Genomic DNA, 17233 nt, shown 5'->3' with positions numbered 1-17233 from the left:
CTGTGCTCCTGTGCATTCTACCACCTGTGCTCTTGTGCATCCTCTACCTGTGCTCCTGTGCATTCTACCACCTGTGCTCTTACGCATTCTCCACCTGTGCTCCTGTGTATTCTCCACCTGTTTCCAGCCCAAGACAGGACTGTGCTGCACTGCACAGCACAGCACAACATGGAGTTTTTCAAGTGCCTCACTGTCCTTCCGCTCTGCTGTGCCTTCTGCCTGTTTTGTTGATTTGTGTGTGTGTGTGTGTGGGGGGGTGTTCTAGGTTCTTTTGTATTTCTAATTGATTTTTTTAAATACAAAGTTCAGTTTGATTTTCCTCTTGCCCAACCATTAGAGGTCTGTGGGTTGTTTGTACAGTAAATAAAATGATTTGGGATTATAAACCAGTTGAACATTTCTATTGGAGAACCTGGAAATCTTAGGTTTTCAGTGTTACCCAAGTTAGTGTAAACACTGGGCAAGTTTGAGAAATATAGGTGTGCTTGAAAGATAATCTGTACACTTCATAAAGTAAATGCTACATAAAAGTTTACTAACATATCATATGATTTATTTAATGAAAACATAAAAATGTAAATGTTAGTCGGGCGGTGGTGGTGCATGCCTTTAATCCCAGCACTCGGGAGGCAGAGGCAGGCGGATCTCTGTGAGTTTGAGGCCAGCCTGGTCTATAAGAGCTAGTTCCAGGACAGGAACCAAAAAGCTACGGAGAAACCCTGTCTCAAAAATAAAAAAAAAATATGTAAATGTTATATAAAAATTCCGTAATCTTAATCTCTTTCCATGGTATTATATTACAGCCACAGTTGACTTAATATTTAACTTAGGTGAAGCAGTCGTACTTTTCTCCACTTCTCCTTGCTAAGTACCAGTGTGTTTTTTTGTTTCTGTGACCCATTCAGGTCCTGCTCAGGTTCCAATGATGTCCCCAAATGGTTCCGTGCCTCCTATTTATGTGCCTCCTGGATATGCCCCACAGGTATGCCTTTTGTGTTCTGTTTCTTTATATATGTATCCAATGATAATGTTAATTCTCTTTGACTTTGATTCTGGTGAAAATATGCTGTCAAAGTTCTGGATGTTATCCACCGCAGTATTGTCTATAAACCCATGTAAAATATTTTACTACATTTGGAAAGGAGAGAAAAGTACATTGGTAGTACTCATCACTTAAGAGTTGCCTTTGGACATTACATGAAAAAAGAAAATTTAGAGTTTTGTCTCCTTGAATATACAAATTGTGTAATTAAGTTAAGTCCCCACACATAGCTTTTTACATTGGCTTTAAAGGAAGACAGGATAGTGCTGCCAGCCTCGGGTCCTGCCAGTACTCATGTGAACATACTGTGGTGGATTCTTGCTTCCTCTATGAAGCATGTCTCAGTATGACAACAGACATTAATACGGGAGGCTGGAAGTTGCCTGGAATTGAGAGTCAGAACAGCTGGGTTCTTTATCTCAGCCCTTGCTGGCTGTTGGGATTTGGGCATATCAGCTTTCTTGACTCTTGGTGCCCTCCTTGTAACGAGGTGAAGACACATGAGATGGGGTATTCAAAGGATCCTGTAGTCTTTTTAAATAGCCTCTGGTCACTATAACTGCTTCAGTTTCATGCAGTGCGCCCTTCATTGATTAGAATTTGCATTCTACATGCAGGTTTAACTAACATTCTCACTGCTGCATTCCAGACCTAATGGCTTTTTTTCCTGCCTGATTTCTGGGACCTTTAAAAATTAAATAGCATTGATGTGATTTACTCCAGCTTGTGTTGATGTAACGTCTGTTTCTTCTGCTGCTCTGTTGCTCTTCCTCAGAAGTTTGTTCACTTAAGCAGAGATCTTTTTCTAGCATAATTCACTTCAAACATTTACTGGGTGGTATTACTGCCAAGCAATGTCATGTGCTCTTGACATATGAGTGAGACAGTTACTCCAGTTAGATGGGATTCTTGTAGAGGCAATTACTATTTGTATTTTCTTGTGGTGGTAATCATTGTTTATTTGGGGTTTGGTTTTGACTTACTGTTGAGATGAGGTCTCACTGTGTAGACTACACTGGCCTTGAATTTATGATCCCCTTACCTTTGCCTCCCTAGTACTAGAATGAATCACTGTGCTAGGCATATGCTCCTTACAATACTTTCTTGTTTTTATGACAAACCTTCAACCTTCTCATTTCACTCAATCGTGAGTATAAAAAGAGATTTTCCAAGCCTTTACTGGCCTCTCCTGGATATCATATGTTTATCACAGTTTGCTAGTTAATTTTCTTTCTTAGGAAGATGAGGAGGTTTAGCAGCAGATCTTATACATCTGTGTTCCCCAGATGTATAGTGATACACAACAGCCACTCTTGAGAATGAGATAGGCAACACTTACCTCCCTCTGAAGTTTACAAAATTCTTGTAGGGAAAAGCAAACAAAAAGCATCATCAGTGTAGTAAAAGGAGAGTGAAGGCAAACGTGAAAATAGAGTAGAGCTAGTTGTGTCTTAAAATAGCACGGTGGAGCAAACCACACAGGGAAGGTATGGTTTAAACTGAATCTAAGGAAAGGTAGGTCTTTCCATGCCTTTATCTGATGAAAAGGGGTTCTAGAAAGAGAAATGGCTATTGCTGATGACCTAAAATGAAGGTGTATCCCATGGCTAGTAGAACTGAGTAAGAGTAGAATGAGGTCAGAGTTAACTAGATGGGTAGGCACTCTGTTCATTATAGCCTCAGTACCAAACACCTACCATCAATACTTAGAAGTCAGTCATCATCTAGATTCAGGGACCAAAATGACTCCTTAGAGCACCTCCTTGGTCTTTTTGCTTCTTTGCACACAAAAGCCCTCCATGTATGAGCTTATCCATGAGCAAAGTATAAATTTCTTGACCTGTGGTTTGCCTTGCACCCGTGTTCTCTTGATACTTCCAACAGTACTCCACTTTTGTATGACCTTTGGTTCTTACTGGGCTCCTTTCTACTTGATTTTAATAAAGCTCTTGTTTAGAGAATGCTAATTACCCCAGTTAAAAAATTGTTATTCTTTCAAGCCCTAGATCACATTATTTGTACTAATTTTTGTACTATTATTCTCATGAGGTCTTAGGTTCTTTGGAGATAAGAGCAGCCTTTTAATTAATTTTGCATTCTTGTACTCTGATGTAGTAGATGTCCTGTAAGTATTTGTTAAATAAATTGATGAATTTTAATCATAATCTTTCTGGAAGCATTGTAGGAAGCTAGTGAATTTATTGCTACTCTTAGCTTAATTTAAAAATCAAGATTGCCTCTAGGAAATTTATCAGTTTGAACTATATGATATAACCCCAAAACAAAAAAATCAGTCTTTTGAAATACTCTTAAGACTCTAGTAAGACTGTATTCTCGGGTTCTCATATCCCTGCCAACATACCCCCGTTATGTGACACACAATCTATAATACTAGAAAACATTAAGATCTACGTTGTACTCACAGCTAAACACTTGACACACTGTCAAAGCCTGACACATGAGCATAGTGCTAGCAAATCAAGAAGCCAGGAGTAGAAGGAAGAATCGAGGGACATGCATGGCTATAGGAAAATGCAGATTGTTTGGTGGGAATAAAGTGGCACACACATTAATGACTGCCATCTGGTCTCCTTTTAGCATGTTACACTCTGAGCAAGCTCACTTGTTAGATTCCTGTAGTACATTTGTCCTTAAAAAGCAGGAGGAAAGCCTCAGACCAGACCAGCTGTCTAGAAAAGATGCTCTGTGGTCCATCAGCCAAGACCACGTGCCTTTCTTATTGATGAGTCTGAAGCTGTTTCTGGAGCCTGCCCCTTCTGTTAGGTATAATAATAAGCTATGAATGCTTCTTAACAGGAAAGGGAAGGTTCCAAGAGACTGGCATAAAACTGAGAGGCAGAAGTTAAGATAGCAAATGGGGAATAAAGTAAAAGAATTTTAAAGTCTAACAAAGTAGATGAAAACATAGAAAACAATTGGTGATAAGAACTTAAGAAACTGCAGTTCACTAATCTTATTACTTAAGAACTTTGCATTGCAATATGAACTTAATATTTTAATATTAACTTAATATTTTAGAGATGAAGCTAGTGACTTACTAAAAAAATTTATAAATTGAATGGAACTGAATGGTAACATCAAAAATTCTCCTTGGGTTAGGAGATAGCTTAGTGGTCAGAGTGCTTGCTGGCAAGTCTGAGATCAGAGTTCAGATAACTAGCACCTACATAAAAATAAATTAATAAGGAGGAGTGAAGTGTGATCCCAGCATTTGAAAGACAGAGACACAAGATACCTACTCAGTGTAAGCTGAGTAGCTAGACCCTTGGAATCAGGGAGCACTGGGTTCAGTGAGAGATTTTGCCTTAGTAAGTAGAGTAGGCCTCTGTTAAGGAAGTCTGCTGATGTCAGCCACTGGACTCCATGTGCTGCATAGGGTCTTTTTGAGCCAGATGTTGTGGTTCTTAACTGTAATTAAGGGCTTGAGAGATAGAGGCAAGATGACCCTGCTCAGAGCCAGCCTGGGTTATAAAGCAGACCTCCCTTGACTGCTAATGCTTTTGTTTGTTTTAGTGGCATGAGGGTGGTTGTTCAGATGAGAGGGTTCCTTTGGGAGGGCCTTGTGGATTTTGTAAAGTGGGGGAAAGACCCACGTTAGCTTAATTACAAGTTTCAAGTTACTCCTTTAAGCTGCGCTTGCTGTTTCAGTTTGGATTGTGTTAGCAGACAGTGGTGAACCACTACCTTCTTCAGAGCTTCCACAGCCTGGCTGATTCTGGGGTTGTCTTTACAAAACAGCCACATGGGAAGAGCATGAGTCTGGGAAGACCAGAAGAGAACGTACAGGGGTTCAGCTGAGATGAGAGAATGGGGCCCGTGCTGTCTTGCTGATGTGTATATGTGTGCCTGGTATATAAAGCTATAAAGCAAGGATTTCTCAACCGAGTGCTCAAATACTAGTACTATTATCTAAGAACTTCAGGGTGAGTCTTTTGGTTACCAAGTGTGGGGAATAAGCAAGGCTTTGAGGAAGTTGCCCTAAAGAGTCCAGTGTGGTGATGAGGAGACGAGGAGAATTAAACTTTCTGGTTGAATTGAATGTTTATATTTATAATAATATAATACTAAGGGAAAAAGAAAAGAGCAAAACGGAATTACCTGAGACTTTTGTTGTCTAGGAAGGCACATAGCCAGTATAAAATGTCAAATACTGAACACAACCTTTCTGTCTTTAATAGAGGAAACTGGACTTTCTCTAATTACGATTAGATGATATGTGATTAAGGAGTTATGCTATGATGATCTGTGTTTTAATTTTTACTTACAGACTAGCATAACTTTACTGCTTTTCCTTTACTCTCGTGCCAGAGTACCAACTGATGTGAGTTCAGTGCCGGAATGCTGACTGCTTCTCAGCAACTGGGCCTCTGGAGACTTGAGGCGGTTTTGAGCTCTTTGGGCCTCGCTCTGAAGTTAAGCTGCCTAAATCATCATTAAAGTGCTAAAGTGCTCTATGTTCTTCTGGTTCTGGTCCAGCTCTTTGTTGTTTTGTGTGGCTTTTTATTTGGTTTGGTTTGTGTTTCCTGGTGGCATTTTTGGTATTTGGTTTTGTTTTTGTAATTGTGGCAAAATACACATAGCATATATTTATACCAACTTAACCATTTTTAGGTGTATAACTCGGTGGCACCAAATACATTCACGTTCCGTCATTCATCCACAGAACTCTTCACAATGATTCAGACTAAAGCTGTGAACCTGTTTAATAATAACCCCCACTCTCTTCCTAGCTTATCCTCTGCTTTAGTAAGAATACGGCATTAGGAGGCAAGCTGCTTGACTTCTAATGTTAGCTCCTGTACATTGCTACTGTGTGGCCCTGGACAATTTAATTAACATCTCTGTGCTTTGATTTCTCTATCTGAAAATAGAGATAATGGTATCTCATGTACAGTATTGTTATGAGAACGAAACAATTTATATTGTTACCTTGAGAAACTTGCAGATTACCTCCCATAAAATATACATGGGGAAAATGAACAAACTCTATGATATGATGAATATTGAGGAGGTGACTTAGAATTAGGGGAATCAAAACTATAGGAAGGAGGGATGACGAGGACTGTGATAACCTGGAAACGGTCCCTGGAGAGACAATCAGTGGGGACCAAGCAGACTCTCCCAGTCCCACCTCTGCTGTCAGAGATGATCTTAGCTTCTCTGCTGGAGCGCTAGAGCCCATCCCCTTCAGCTGTTCCAAGGGGATGTTGTAGCAGCTCCCTTTGTGTTGTATCTGGCTCCTACCTGCTGGATCATATGCAACCAGTACATCAGCATGTTGATGTTGGTCTCACCTAAGACAAGGAAAATCAAATGTCTGCGGCCTGCTCTATTATCAGCCACAACCCTGCTTCTGTATCCCCCTTTGCAAGACTTTCCAAAATTGTGCTGTTAGCTCTAATTTTTCTCTCACTTTTTCTTTTCAGCCCACTCCAGCTAGTTTTGCCTCTGATTATCCCAAAACTGTTCTCATGGAGTCACAGTTATATATAGCCCATTAGCTAAATCAGTGGGCACTTATTCTCCATCTGCCCTGTTAGCTTTTGGCACACTTGAGCCTTCCCCCTTGACACATTTCACCAAACTTTCAAACTCTACAGAAGAAATGTGGTTTGTTCCTGATGCACAGGCAGCCCTTAGATCTTTTTGGAACTCTCATCTCTTGACTCCTAAAAACTAAATGCTAAGCTCCACAGGAAAAACAAAAACAAAAAAAAACCGTTTCTCTGCCCCTCAGCCTTGCTCATCGCTGTTAGTGGAACACAGTCTTATCCTCGCTTCCCACATAGAATCATCAGCTAATCTGCCTTTAACATCTGCAAATGAGAATCACTTCTAACCCCTTTTTGCTTCCACCCTGGGCCAGCCCACTGTAGCCCACCATGGCCCACTGTCAGCTTTGCCTAGTGACAGGGTGGCTTTCAGAAGTTTCCTGCTTTTGTCCTTCACATCCTATTTCTCAGTTCAGCAGCGATGCCATCCTATTAAATAGAAGCTCATATCAAGGTTTCTAGACCAGCCTCTGTAGACATTTTCCCTGGGTAATTTTTGCACAGGAATTGCCGCCTTGGTTATAAGATAGCTGTAGCCTCCCTGGCCTCTGGACCCAATAAGACCCTAAAGTGTCTCCAGACACAAGCAGATGTCCTTCAGAGGATAGGGTGAACTCTGGATTAGATCTCTCTGCTGCCCAAAGTTCTCCTTAAGTATTCATTTTCTTGTTTTGCTCAAAAACATTTTTTCAATGGCTGAAAGAGTTAATGTTCTCTCTGGATTTGGATGGATAGATAGGGTTCAGTGTTTGTATATTAAGAGGAAACAAAATGAAGAGGAAAATAATCTCAACATAAGTATAAGATACAGAGTCATTTAAGTCATTGTCAGGAGCATCCTGGCTGTAGTTAGAGCTTCAGCATTTGATGAAGAAGAAAAGGAGGATTAGGAAGGCTGAAGGCTGCGAAGATGGCTCACTGGTTAAAAGTACTTACCTTCTAAGCAGTAGAATTGAACCATGTAAATGCCTTGGGATGCAGAAGCAGGGGAAGCTGGGTAATAAGGTGAGGTAGTCAGCAAGCTTTGCATGTGACTAAGAGACCTGCCTTAAAAGAATAAGGTGCAAGAACAACGATCCCTGGTTATTCAGGCCTCCCCAGGGGACACACAGTGCACCCCACCCATGCACACGTGAGAACATACCCCACAAACGGGACAATACTGAGAACTGTAAATCCTCTCAGAGCTAGTTGTCTTCTAGGAATTACTAACAGAGGACAGTGAGGTGAAAGTGCGTTGTGGCAGATACTGGGGTTCAGTCACTCAGTCTCTTTCAGGCTCTCTAATGTGCCGCCTTCTAGGTTTGAGGCTGGAAAGCTATACGCTACTCCAGATGCCCTTTAAGTCAGGTTCCAGATACAGCTCAAGTTCCATCTGTGCTGTGCGTGATATACATTTGCCAGGGACTTATTCAGAATAGAGCTAATAGAAAAAAGGCCGAGTTGAGGCATTCATTTCACTGGAAGCAGGATATTGGTGCAGACCGAGCAGTACATAGATACAACCTGGATTAAGCTAGCAGTGACAATGTACGCCTTTAATCCCAGCACTTGGAAGGCAGAGTTCAAAGGCAGCCAGGACTACAGAGCAAGTTCCAGAGCAGCCAGAGCAACAGAGAAACCCTGTCTTTATTTAAAAAAAAAAAAAAAAGAAGGAGGAAACTCTGGGGTGCTGGAGAGATGGCTCAGCGATTAAGAGTACTGGTTGCTGTTCTTCCTGAAGTCCTGAGTTCGATTCCCAGCAACCACATCGTGTGGCTCACAATGGTCTATAGTGGGATCTGAGGGATCTGATGCCCTCCTCTGGCATAAAGTCATACATGCAGATAGAGCAGCACTCATACATGAAATAAATAAATCTTTAAAAACAAATAACATGTATTGTGCTAAATGTATTACATACAAATAGTGAATTCATTTGATATATTAATCTAGTTTTGTAGATGAATTATATCACACTTCGATAGATATGTCTTTACCCCCAATTAAGTCTCTGAAACATAGGTTTATCTGTACCCAGATAAATGCTATATCTACCAAACAAATACTTAGGTATAAAACTTGGTCCTTAAATATAAGAGGATTTGTCTTTAAACTAGCACTTTGGTATAGTAAATTTTTTTTGTTTTCCTGAAATGCTGGGTATTTGTGAAGGGGGTTCCTAATTTCGAGATAAAAGCCTTTACCCTTTAGGCATTCCTGTCTGTCTTTAAATAAAGGTCCTGTGAGGTCCAGGGAATTTATTATTTTCTTAAAAATTGATTCTCAGAGCTATAATCCCTTGGAATGTGACAGTGTGGGGTGGGGAGGATTTTGGTGGTTGGCTGTGGGTTTCTTCAGACAGGATATCACTGTGTAGACCAGACTAGCCTGGAACTCTGTGATCCTTTTGCCTCAGCCTTTGGGTACTTGGATTTCAAGTATGCAGCAGCACACCCTGCTGGTTTCCAGAGAAAGAAGAGTATCATTTTAAGCCCCAGCGTCACATGTGCTTTTCTTAACTGGGCCTAAGGTGTCTCGTACTCTTTGGTCTTGCTACAACTGGTTTTTGGTACCCCTTCAGTCATGATACAGAAAAGGAAATTCCTGACCCCATTATGCCCAAACCAGTCAATGCATGCCATACATGGTCATTCATCATGTAGCCAATCCCATCAGTATTTTAAGGTCTGGTTTAGATAACATTCTTATTCTATAGAAGGACTACTTTGTTGTTCGGTGCTGATTTGCTACCTGATGTGCTGACTACATTTTTTTCATGATGACTCTCTGTTTTTTGAATCCTAACAGGACAGAAGTTCTTACTGTGTACATTTAAAGAGTGGCTTACTTTCTTCACAAGAGGCTTGTAACCTGATGTTCATTTTGTAGGTTATTGAGGACAATGGTGTTCGAAGAGTCGTCGTGGTTCCGCAGTCACCAGAGTTTCATCCTGGTGGCCACACAGTTATCCACCGTTCCCCACATCCTCCTCTGCCTGGTTTCATTCCTGTCCCAACCATGATGCCCCCTCCACCACGCCATATGTATTCAGTGACTGGAGCTGGCGACATGGCAACACAGTACATGCCACAGTATCAGTCTTCACAAGTATATGCAGATGTAGGTAAGATATCTCAAACACCCCTGCCTTGTAGAGTTGGCACTCCCTTACTGGATATAAAAGATGTTCTCTTCGTGTCATGTAAAGGAAATAGCACATGATAATGATAGCACAGTGGTTTTCTGTTACCAGGTACTATTAAGCAACTTTGTCTTCATGATGCAGCAGGTTTCTAGCAAGGAAGTAAACAGAAAATCAGAAAATTAGTGTCTTAGGTCAGACAGAGTGGGGTTGTGTTAGCCAACAGGTCTCCTCGGAGGAAATTTTTAGCAAGAAATAGCTGCTTTTTTTTTTTTTTTTTAACCTTAAAGGCTATGATGCCACTACAAAAAGTTGCTGGGTTCTGTGAGGGATTGAGATGATAAGTGAGCTACAATCTCTGCCTTCAGTTAATAAATGCTGAAAAGACAGTACTAACAACACACACACACACACACACACACACACATCTTAGTAATAATCTTATTCTTTGCTATAGTTTTAAAGAACATCCATATACTTGTAGCTCAAATTTTATATCTTCTGTGAGAATCTTCTCTAAGCCCAAACTTGTCAGTCTTTCTAATAACCCTTCCTGATCTGTAGCCAGAATGTAGCTAACATCAGCCGCAGTGTAAATCAAGTCTGTGCAGCACAGTCTCGGAATAATGTGCAGAGCTATATAGTTCCCAGTGATAGAAAGGGAAGGGAAGGGCGTACAAGCACATACCAGGTAAGGGATGGCTCTTTGTTAGGGAGCGTGACACTAGGCCTGAGGAGCTGTGAGTGCTAAGTCTTCTACTCAGTAAATGCCTCCTTCCCATTCACGTGTCCTATGGCTCCCCAGAGTGGGACCTAGTGAAACACTCCATTGTTAGCCATACCGCTCCTGAGCTTGAACTTCACTGAATGCATTAGCTCATGCCATCCTCAGAAAAACTGCCAAAACACAGGAGGAGGAGCTGAGCTGCAGAAGGACTGGTCTTTACAAGGTCACGTTAGTTAGCTGCTGGGGTTTTCATTCTCAGATCCACTCTATTATAAAATACTCTTTATTTTCTCCATGATTACTGTTGTTATTTTATTTTTCATTTATAAATGGGGACTAATTATGGTTCTTAGGTTTCAGTGGATTTTTCTGTTTACTGTGTTGTACAAAGAGTGGAATTTTTTATATTTTCTCTACAAATTATCCTTCATCTGAAATGTTTTCAGATTTAGATATTTCACATGCACATGTACACAAGATACACACAAGGTATCTTAGGGATGGGATCTAAGCAATGGAACACAAAATTCATTTATACACATACCCTGATGATAATTTCCATATAGCATTTAGTGATCTTGCACAACCCATCACTGTTCAGGTATGGCGTTTCCTATTTGTGTCTTATCAGAACTCAAAATTCCAGGCTTGGGAATTTTTCAAATTTCAGCTTCTTAAATTAGGAATAATTATGTAAGTCTTAGCTATTCTACCCTCCCCAGAAGAAACCTTCACCCATCAATAGTCTGTCCTGGTTTCTTCTTTTGCCCCCAACCCTTAATCTACTTTCTGTCTCTGTGTTGTTGCCTGTCCCAGACTTTGCATTGCATTGACTATGACTAGCAATGTATTTACAGCATTTAAAGTGTTTATGTGAGATGTGATCTTTCTCCCTGGGTTTTTAACTTAGGTTTCATCTATGTTACGACATGCCTTTCATCCACTTGGTGGTTGAGTTGTAGACCTGGAGTGTGTGCATGCCACACTTCGTTCATCCATTCATTAGTTGGTGACATTTGACACTTAATTTTTTTTCAAGGAAATATAGAATATACACATTTATTTGTGAAGGTAAGCAAAAAAAACCCACGTTTATTGTGTATGTGTGTATACAGTTTTAATATATGCACATACTATATATTTTCAAAATACACACACATTAATTATTTTACATGCATCTTTTGTTGACATTTTGTTATATTAATTATAAATCCATCACTCATTAAGGATTCAGGAAGATATAAGTTCTTAAAAATTTAAGAAATTTATTTATTTTGTAGATTTTATTGATTCTTTGTGGATTTCACATCGTATATTCCGATCCACTTCTCTCCCTGGCCCCTCTTATCTGCCCTCTGCCCTTTCGGCCTCTCCCCAAAATCAAAACCAAATTTAAAAGAAAAACACAAAACCAAACAAAGAAGACTCTTGTCATGGAGCTGTAGTGTGGCCCATTGAGTCTCACAGTCTGCCCTTTAGTTCATTCATCTTTACTTGTAAGTGTTGTTTGCCAAGAGTCATCAGTCTGGCTCAAGACCTTTGGTTTCTGCTACATCATCACTGATGGGCTCTTACTGGGCCTCCTCTTGGACATCCTGTTGTCCTGTGTCATGGGATCCTGATGTTTCGTATCTGTAGGTTTGTCCCCTCACATGTTCCAACATTTCATAAATTTGGGGGGCGTTGGGGTGGGCCAACTCATAGCCCTGGCTCTGGGCCTGGGTGCTGGTGAGCTGAACCAAGAGCTTGAGAGCAGGAGAGATTACCTCACCCCCCACCCCTCCGCACCCATTACCCCCTGCAGCAGGGGAGGAAGCTGGCCCCCAGGGGTTACAAGAGTGGGAGAACTAGCCTGCCCCTCAAGTGCTGAAGTGCAAGCAAGAGTGCTTCTGCTTTCTCTTGTATTTCAGCACATGAAGTGGGCAGCACACAAGAGCTAATCCTGTTGTGGTGGGCAGGGGCGCAGGTGAGCCAGCCATGAGGGCTTGAGAGCAGGAGAGCTGCGCCCCTCCCCCATGTGCCCCCTACAGCAGTCAGGAGAGGGCCCTGTACCTTACCTGGACAAAATAGTGGATCAGGCCTGGTAATGTGAGTGCTGGCGACCTGGATCTGAGGACTTGAGAGCAGAACTGGCCTACTCATCGCTGCAGGATGCATAGATCCAGGTTGTGCTAGAGGGCTGACCAACCAGCTACCACCCAGACAGTTGACACTTTGACTGCTTGCCTATGAGTGACACTGTGAGACCACTGTAGACAAGTGTCTACATTGGCACTTTTCACACTTGTGAGTAGAAGAGCCAGGCATGTGGGAGTAGGGCTTGGGTATGTGTTGTGAACAGCAACTGCCGGGCTGATTGTTCACTGATCCCACCATTTACTATCTCTACCGAAAGTGTGTGAGGGTTCCTGTGTTTCCACACCCACTATCCTTCATAACTGTCTTGTTGCCTGTTTTATTCCATTTTTTGTTTTGATCCTTTTTCTTATTTTGTTAATGCTTAATGAATTTGCATATTCATTCTTTAATGGAGTTGGCATTTTATCCTTATGTGATATGTTTTGTATAGCCCGGATACAAGTCCTTCATTAAATCTATGGTTTGTAGGTATTTTCCCCCTACAGCCTTTTTACTTTCCCTTGATAGAAAAAAGGACCTAGTTCTAAGCAGGTCCTGTTTATTTTGCTTCATTTGTACTTTTCATGTCTGAGTAAAAAGTACTACCAAGGTCATGCAGATATACCCCTTTGTCTCTTTCTAAGAGTTTCATAGTTTCAGCTACACCTTGGGATATTTGATTCATATGTGGTGTAATATAAAGACATACATTTATTATATATGTAGCTATCTACTCCTGTTTTTAATATCTAATTTTATTCTGTATATTCTTATGATATTCATTTCAAGAATATTATGCTATTTTTTAAAGAACACTGTTAGGTTAAAATTTTCTTTACTCTGGAACTTGTTAGATTTTTCTCTTATTTTCTTCAGTACATATCTTAAATAGAAAATTAAAAAATAAATTTTACAGTCCAATTAATTTCTGTTTGCTAATTCCTACAACATTTTTAGTAATTTTTTTTTCGTTTTTAGAAGAAAATTATAAGGAAATTTAGGTCAGAAATGTCTCCTTTACCTATTTTATATGACTGAGATTAAAAGAAGGTTGAAGAGTCTGCAGACACTGAAAAAAGAGCCGTGACCAGGTCAGCCTGATCTCCTTTCTCACCGACACAGCAGACCATGCTGTTTCTCTGCAGAGTGATAGTTGGGAAGATGGTAAAGAAATGTCTGTGTCAACATACATAAAGTTGTAACCAAGTCAGGAATTTTTACTTCTGTTAGTGGAGACATAGAAATAGTTTTGTTTTGCAAAATCACTACTCATTTTATAATAAATTGTACATGATATAATAGGTTTGTTTGTTGAAAGTGGTATTTTAACACTTGTGTTTCTTTTTTCTAGATGCCCACTCTACACACGGCAGGTCCAACTTCAGAGACGAGAGATCTAGCAAGACATATGAGCGTCTGCAGAAAAAGTTAAAGGATCGCCAGGGAACACAGAAGGATAAAATGAGCAGCCCACCACCATCACCCCAGAAATGCCCTTCTCCCATCAGTGAGCACAATGGACTAACAAAAGGACAGAGTGCCAGTGGTATGAACACAGGATCAGCAAGAAACAAATCGGGCCGAGGGAAAGGTTGCACACAAGTTGATTCAGAAATAGAAGGTACTCTTGATGCATCTCTGATATTTTTCATCATTTAAACTGCTAAAATTATACCTTACCTTTCAGCTGTCTCATCCTGGACCACATAAATTCATAGCCTAGCACGTCCCTAACTGAGAAATATTTTAGAATCTAAATGATTGCTAGACAGCTGCTTTCACATTTAGGAAGTCTCAGTTAAGTAATTTCACATCATCATAAGTGTGACTAATTAACCAAGATTCCATTTCTTCTGTTTCCGGTCCTTTGGTAAGGCTATCTTGCTTTTACCGTGGCTTTATTTTTCCAGCCTCTTTATATATGAATACGTGATAACTAGTATGTCATTAACCAATCTTCTCTGCATGTTCCATAGTTAGAATAGAGTAATCGTCTTTCCTTTGCTTTAGAAATTTATTCTTTTTGGGCCCTTCCCCTAATGTGTGGCTGTCACCTTATGAACTTGGAACACTTCATTTTAACGTGTTTTAGACTCAGTTCTCTAAGGTAAATACAAGCTAGGGTAACAATAGCCTGTCTTCCATGGGTCTAGATTGTGAGGTTTCTATCCAGGTACTTTGACTATAATACTAAGCCTCTCACTGATGCCTATCTTAATTTCCATAGATTTCCTTGATACTGTTACCTGTTTTAACTTCTAAAGGTAGACCACTCTGTAGTTTTAGTTTCATCAAATGTGCCAATGAGGCAGACTAACATCCCTTTTCATAAGCACTGACACCGTGGTTCTCTCAGTCCTTGAATGTGCTTTTATCTAACGTGATTCCTGATTCTTAGTGTGTTGGATTATCCAGTGATGTAGCTGATGAATGTGACAGCAGCTAGAACGCTCCCAGCTTTTGGAACAAAATTATTGTGTTCACCTTCATCTTCCTTAACATTTCCATTCCTCACACTTTGAACAATGCTTTAATGGCTTTGTGGTTTGTGTGTTAACATTTACTAACATGTTCTTCAGTTTTTGAGACTGCTTGAATATCCTTTTCTGCACTGATGTCTCAGAAGAGTTGGGCTAAAGTTTTCTGTCAATGGTTGCTCTAAGTTATAGCAGATTACCTCTATCTGGGAGAGCATGGTTAAATGCTTAAGTATTGGTTTAAATATGTAAAGTCAGGTGTTGTGATACATACCTGTAATCATAGCCCCTGGGAGGCTGAGGCAGGAATGTTCCAGGCCCTCTTAGACTATACAGTGAGACCACAAAAGAAAAGTGAAAACAGTGGTATAAGAATGGCCAACAGGAACTTTCCGGAATGAGGGATTTTTGCAGTCAGGAATGAGAGTACACTTTGTTTAAGAAAGGCCACTGTTCGGGTGGCTGTGCACATGCATACTTACATGCATACAGCACACATTCACACATATTTACATGCATACAGCACACATTCACACATATTTACATGCATACAGCACACATTCACACATACTTACATGCATACAGCACACATTCACACATACTTACATGCATACAGTACATGTATTGTACTCTTGTAAGCGGTGGGAACAGCTATAATTGAGTTTGAAGCAGATGAATGGTGAAAACTACAGATTCCTGTGTGTGGATAAGGATAAAAACTAAAAAACAAGTAGAGGAAAGAGAAATTTTCATATAAGTTTTTTTTTAATTTTTTTTTTTTAAAGAAAAAGATGAAGAAACTAAAGCACTCGAAGCATTTCTTTCTAACATTGTCAAGCCAGTGGTAAGTATCTCATGCATTTTTCTTGCTATTTGGTATATTCATGTGGAATTTTGTCCTTTTCATTCAAGCTTTTATTTTAACTTTGTAGGATTGTGAGACCATTTGTAGCTCATCATGATATGAGTGTCTAAAAGAGGGGCCCTTCCTCAGTGAAGCATGGCTGAGGCAAGGAGAACTTGAGTATTTCCAAGGTCCTCATCATAACACTGCTTACAACCAAATACGTTAGAAAAGTATGTATGAGAACAGAAAAGACTTACTTCGATAAAAAGTCTGTATGCATCCCAATGGCTGTGATCTGCTGGGAGAAGCATTTACATTGGCTATGGCAAAAGATCAAGTATTGATGCTAAGTGAAACTTTTTAAAACCTTTAAGCATAGGAAGTTTGCCACTGTTAATTAAAAGAATCAAAGAAGTGTCCTGTGGGTCACATTTCCTCTGTAAAAGCTACACAAGCAGAACCATCCACTGCGCCATTAATGTCACGGAAAGTGGAGCAAGAAATGCAAACATTTTGATGTTTATACTCAACAAATTATGAAAGAAGAAATAGGCAAAGGTGCTTTTGCACAAAAGTTAAGGAGACATACTAGGAACCAAATTTTTTGGACATCATAACTATAAATAATAAAATAGTCTTAGAAAAAAACTTTCTGTGAAATAGTAAAAACATCAAACCGTCAGTACCTGTTCTGATGAGTGCTTTTCTTCCTCTGCTTTTTAAGTGCTGTGACTGCATAGTTTTCCCTCATTCTAACTTCTCTTAGGAATGGAGGCTGTAGATAGAATAAACGGAAAAGTAAATTCTTATCTCATCATAACAATAGCTAATGTTTGCTGGTGTCAGTCTCTTCTGAATATTTCAGATGCACATGTGTTATTTAATTCTTATAAAAGCTCATGGTGTACTGTTTTCCCCATTTTACAGATACGCACTGAAGCAGATAAGTAAGTAGTAATAAGAGCCCTACAGTAGGCCTGTCCATCCCAGGCCCTCCAGGACTCCTCGTGGGTGGTTTTGCCATGATTATGAAAGATAGTAGAATAAAGAAAAGCACTATTTTTTTTTTTTTTAACTGTGGCACAGGTTAGAATAGAAACGTAAATGTAAGTGAGTTTACTGGAAGCATCAAATACTTCAGTCTTAAAAATAAAAGTACCTTACAAGCTGATGTTTAAATCTAGAAGATCTTCATTGTGTTCTGCAGGAGAGCTGTGGGCGCCGCAGAGTGCCTCGTCTGCCTTTAGGTCCTATCTCTGTGCCGTGCCTACTAAGGAGGGGATAGAACTGTGCACTAAACCGGGGACTTCCAGTAGCATTTGACA

The 17233-nt window shown here is 40.1% G+C and overlaps 1 protein-coding gene across 6 annotated transcripts in view; it reads left to right on the top strand.

Annotated features, from left to right (window-relative positions):
- Fndc3a (fibronectin type III domain containing 3A) overlaps window positions 1–17233 on the top strand; it is a 136415-nt gene that overhangs the window by 86437 nt on the left and 32745 nt on the right. For all 6 annotated transcript variants that reach the window (XM_026783167.1, XM_026783165.1, XM_005355605.2 and 3 more), the window contains 4 exons: window positions 906–982; window positions 9487–9721; window positions 13936–14205; window positions 15847–15905. In XM_026783167.1, the coding sequence (XP_026638968.1) occupies window positions 906–982; window positions 9487–9721; window positions 13936–14205; window positions 15847–15905 (641 nt within the window). The remainder of the gene's footprint in view (window positions 1–905; window positions 983–9486; window positions 9722–13935; window positions 14206–15846; window positions 15906–17233) is intronic.

The sequence above is a fragment of the Microtus ochrogaster genome, chromosome 17 (assembly GCF_000317375.1).
Source record: "Microtus ochrogaster isolate Prairie Vole_2 chromosome 17, MicOch1.0, whole genome shotgun sequence".
NCBI classification, from domain to species: domain Eukaryota; kingdom Metazoa; phylum Chordata; class Mammalia; order Rodentia; family Cricetidae; genus Microtus; species Microtus ochrogaster.
The sequence above is the reverse complement of the archived record's forward strand: the minus strand, read 5'-3'. Positions and strand labels throughout refer to the sequence as shown.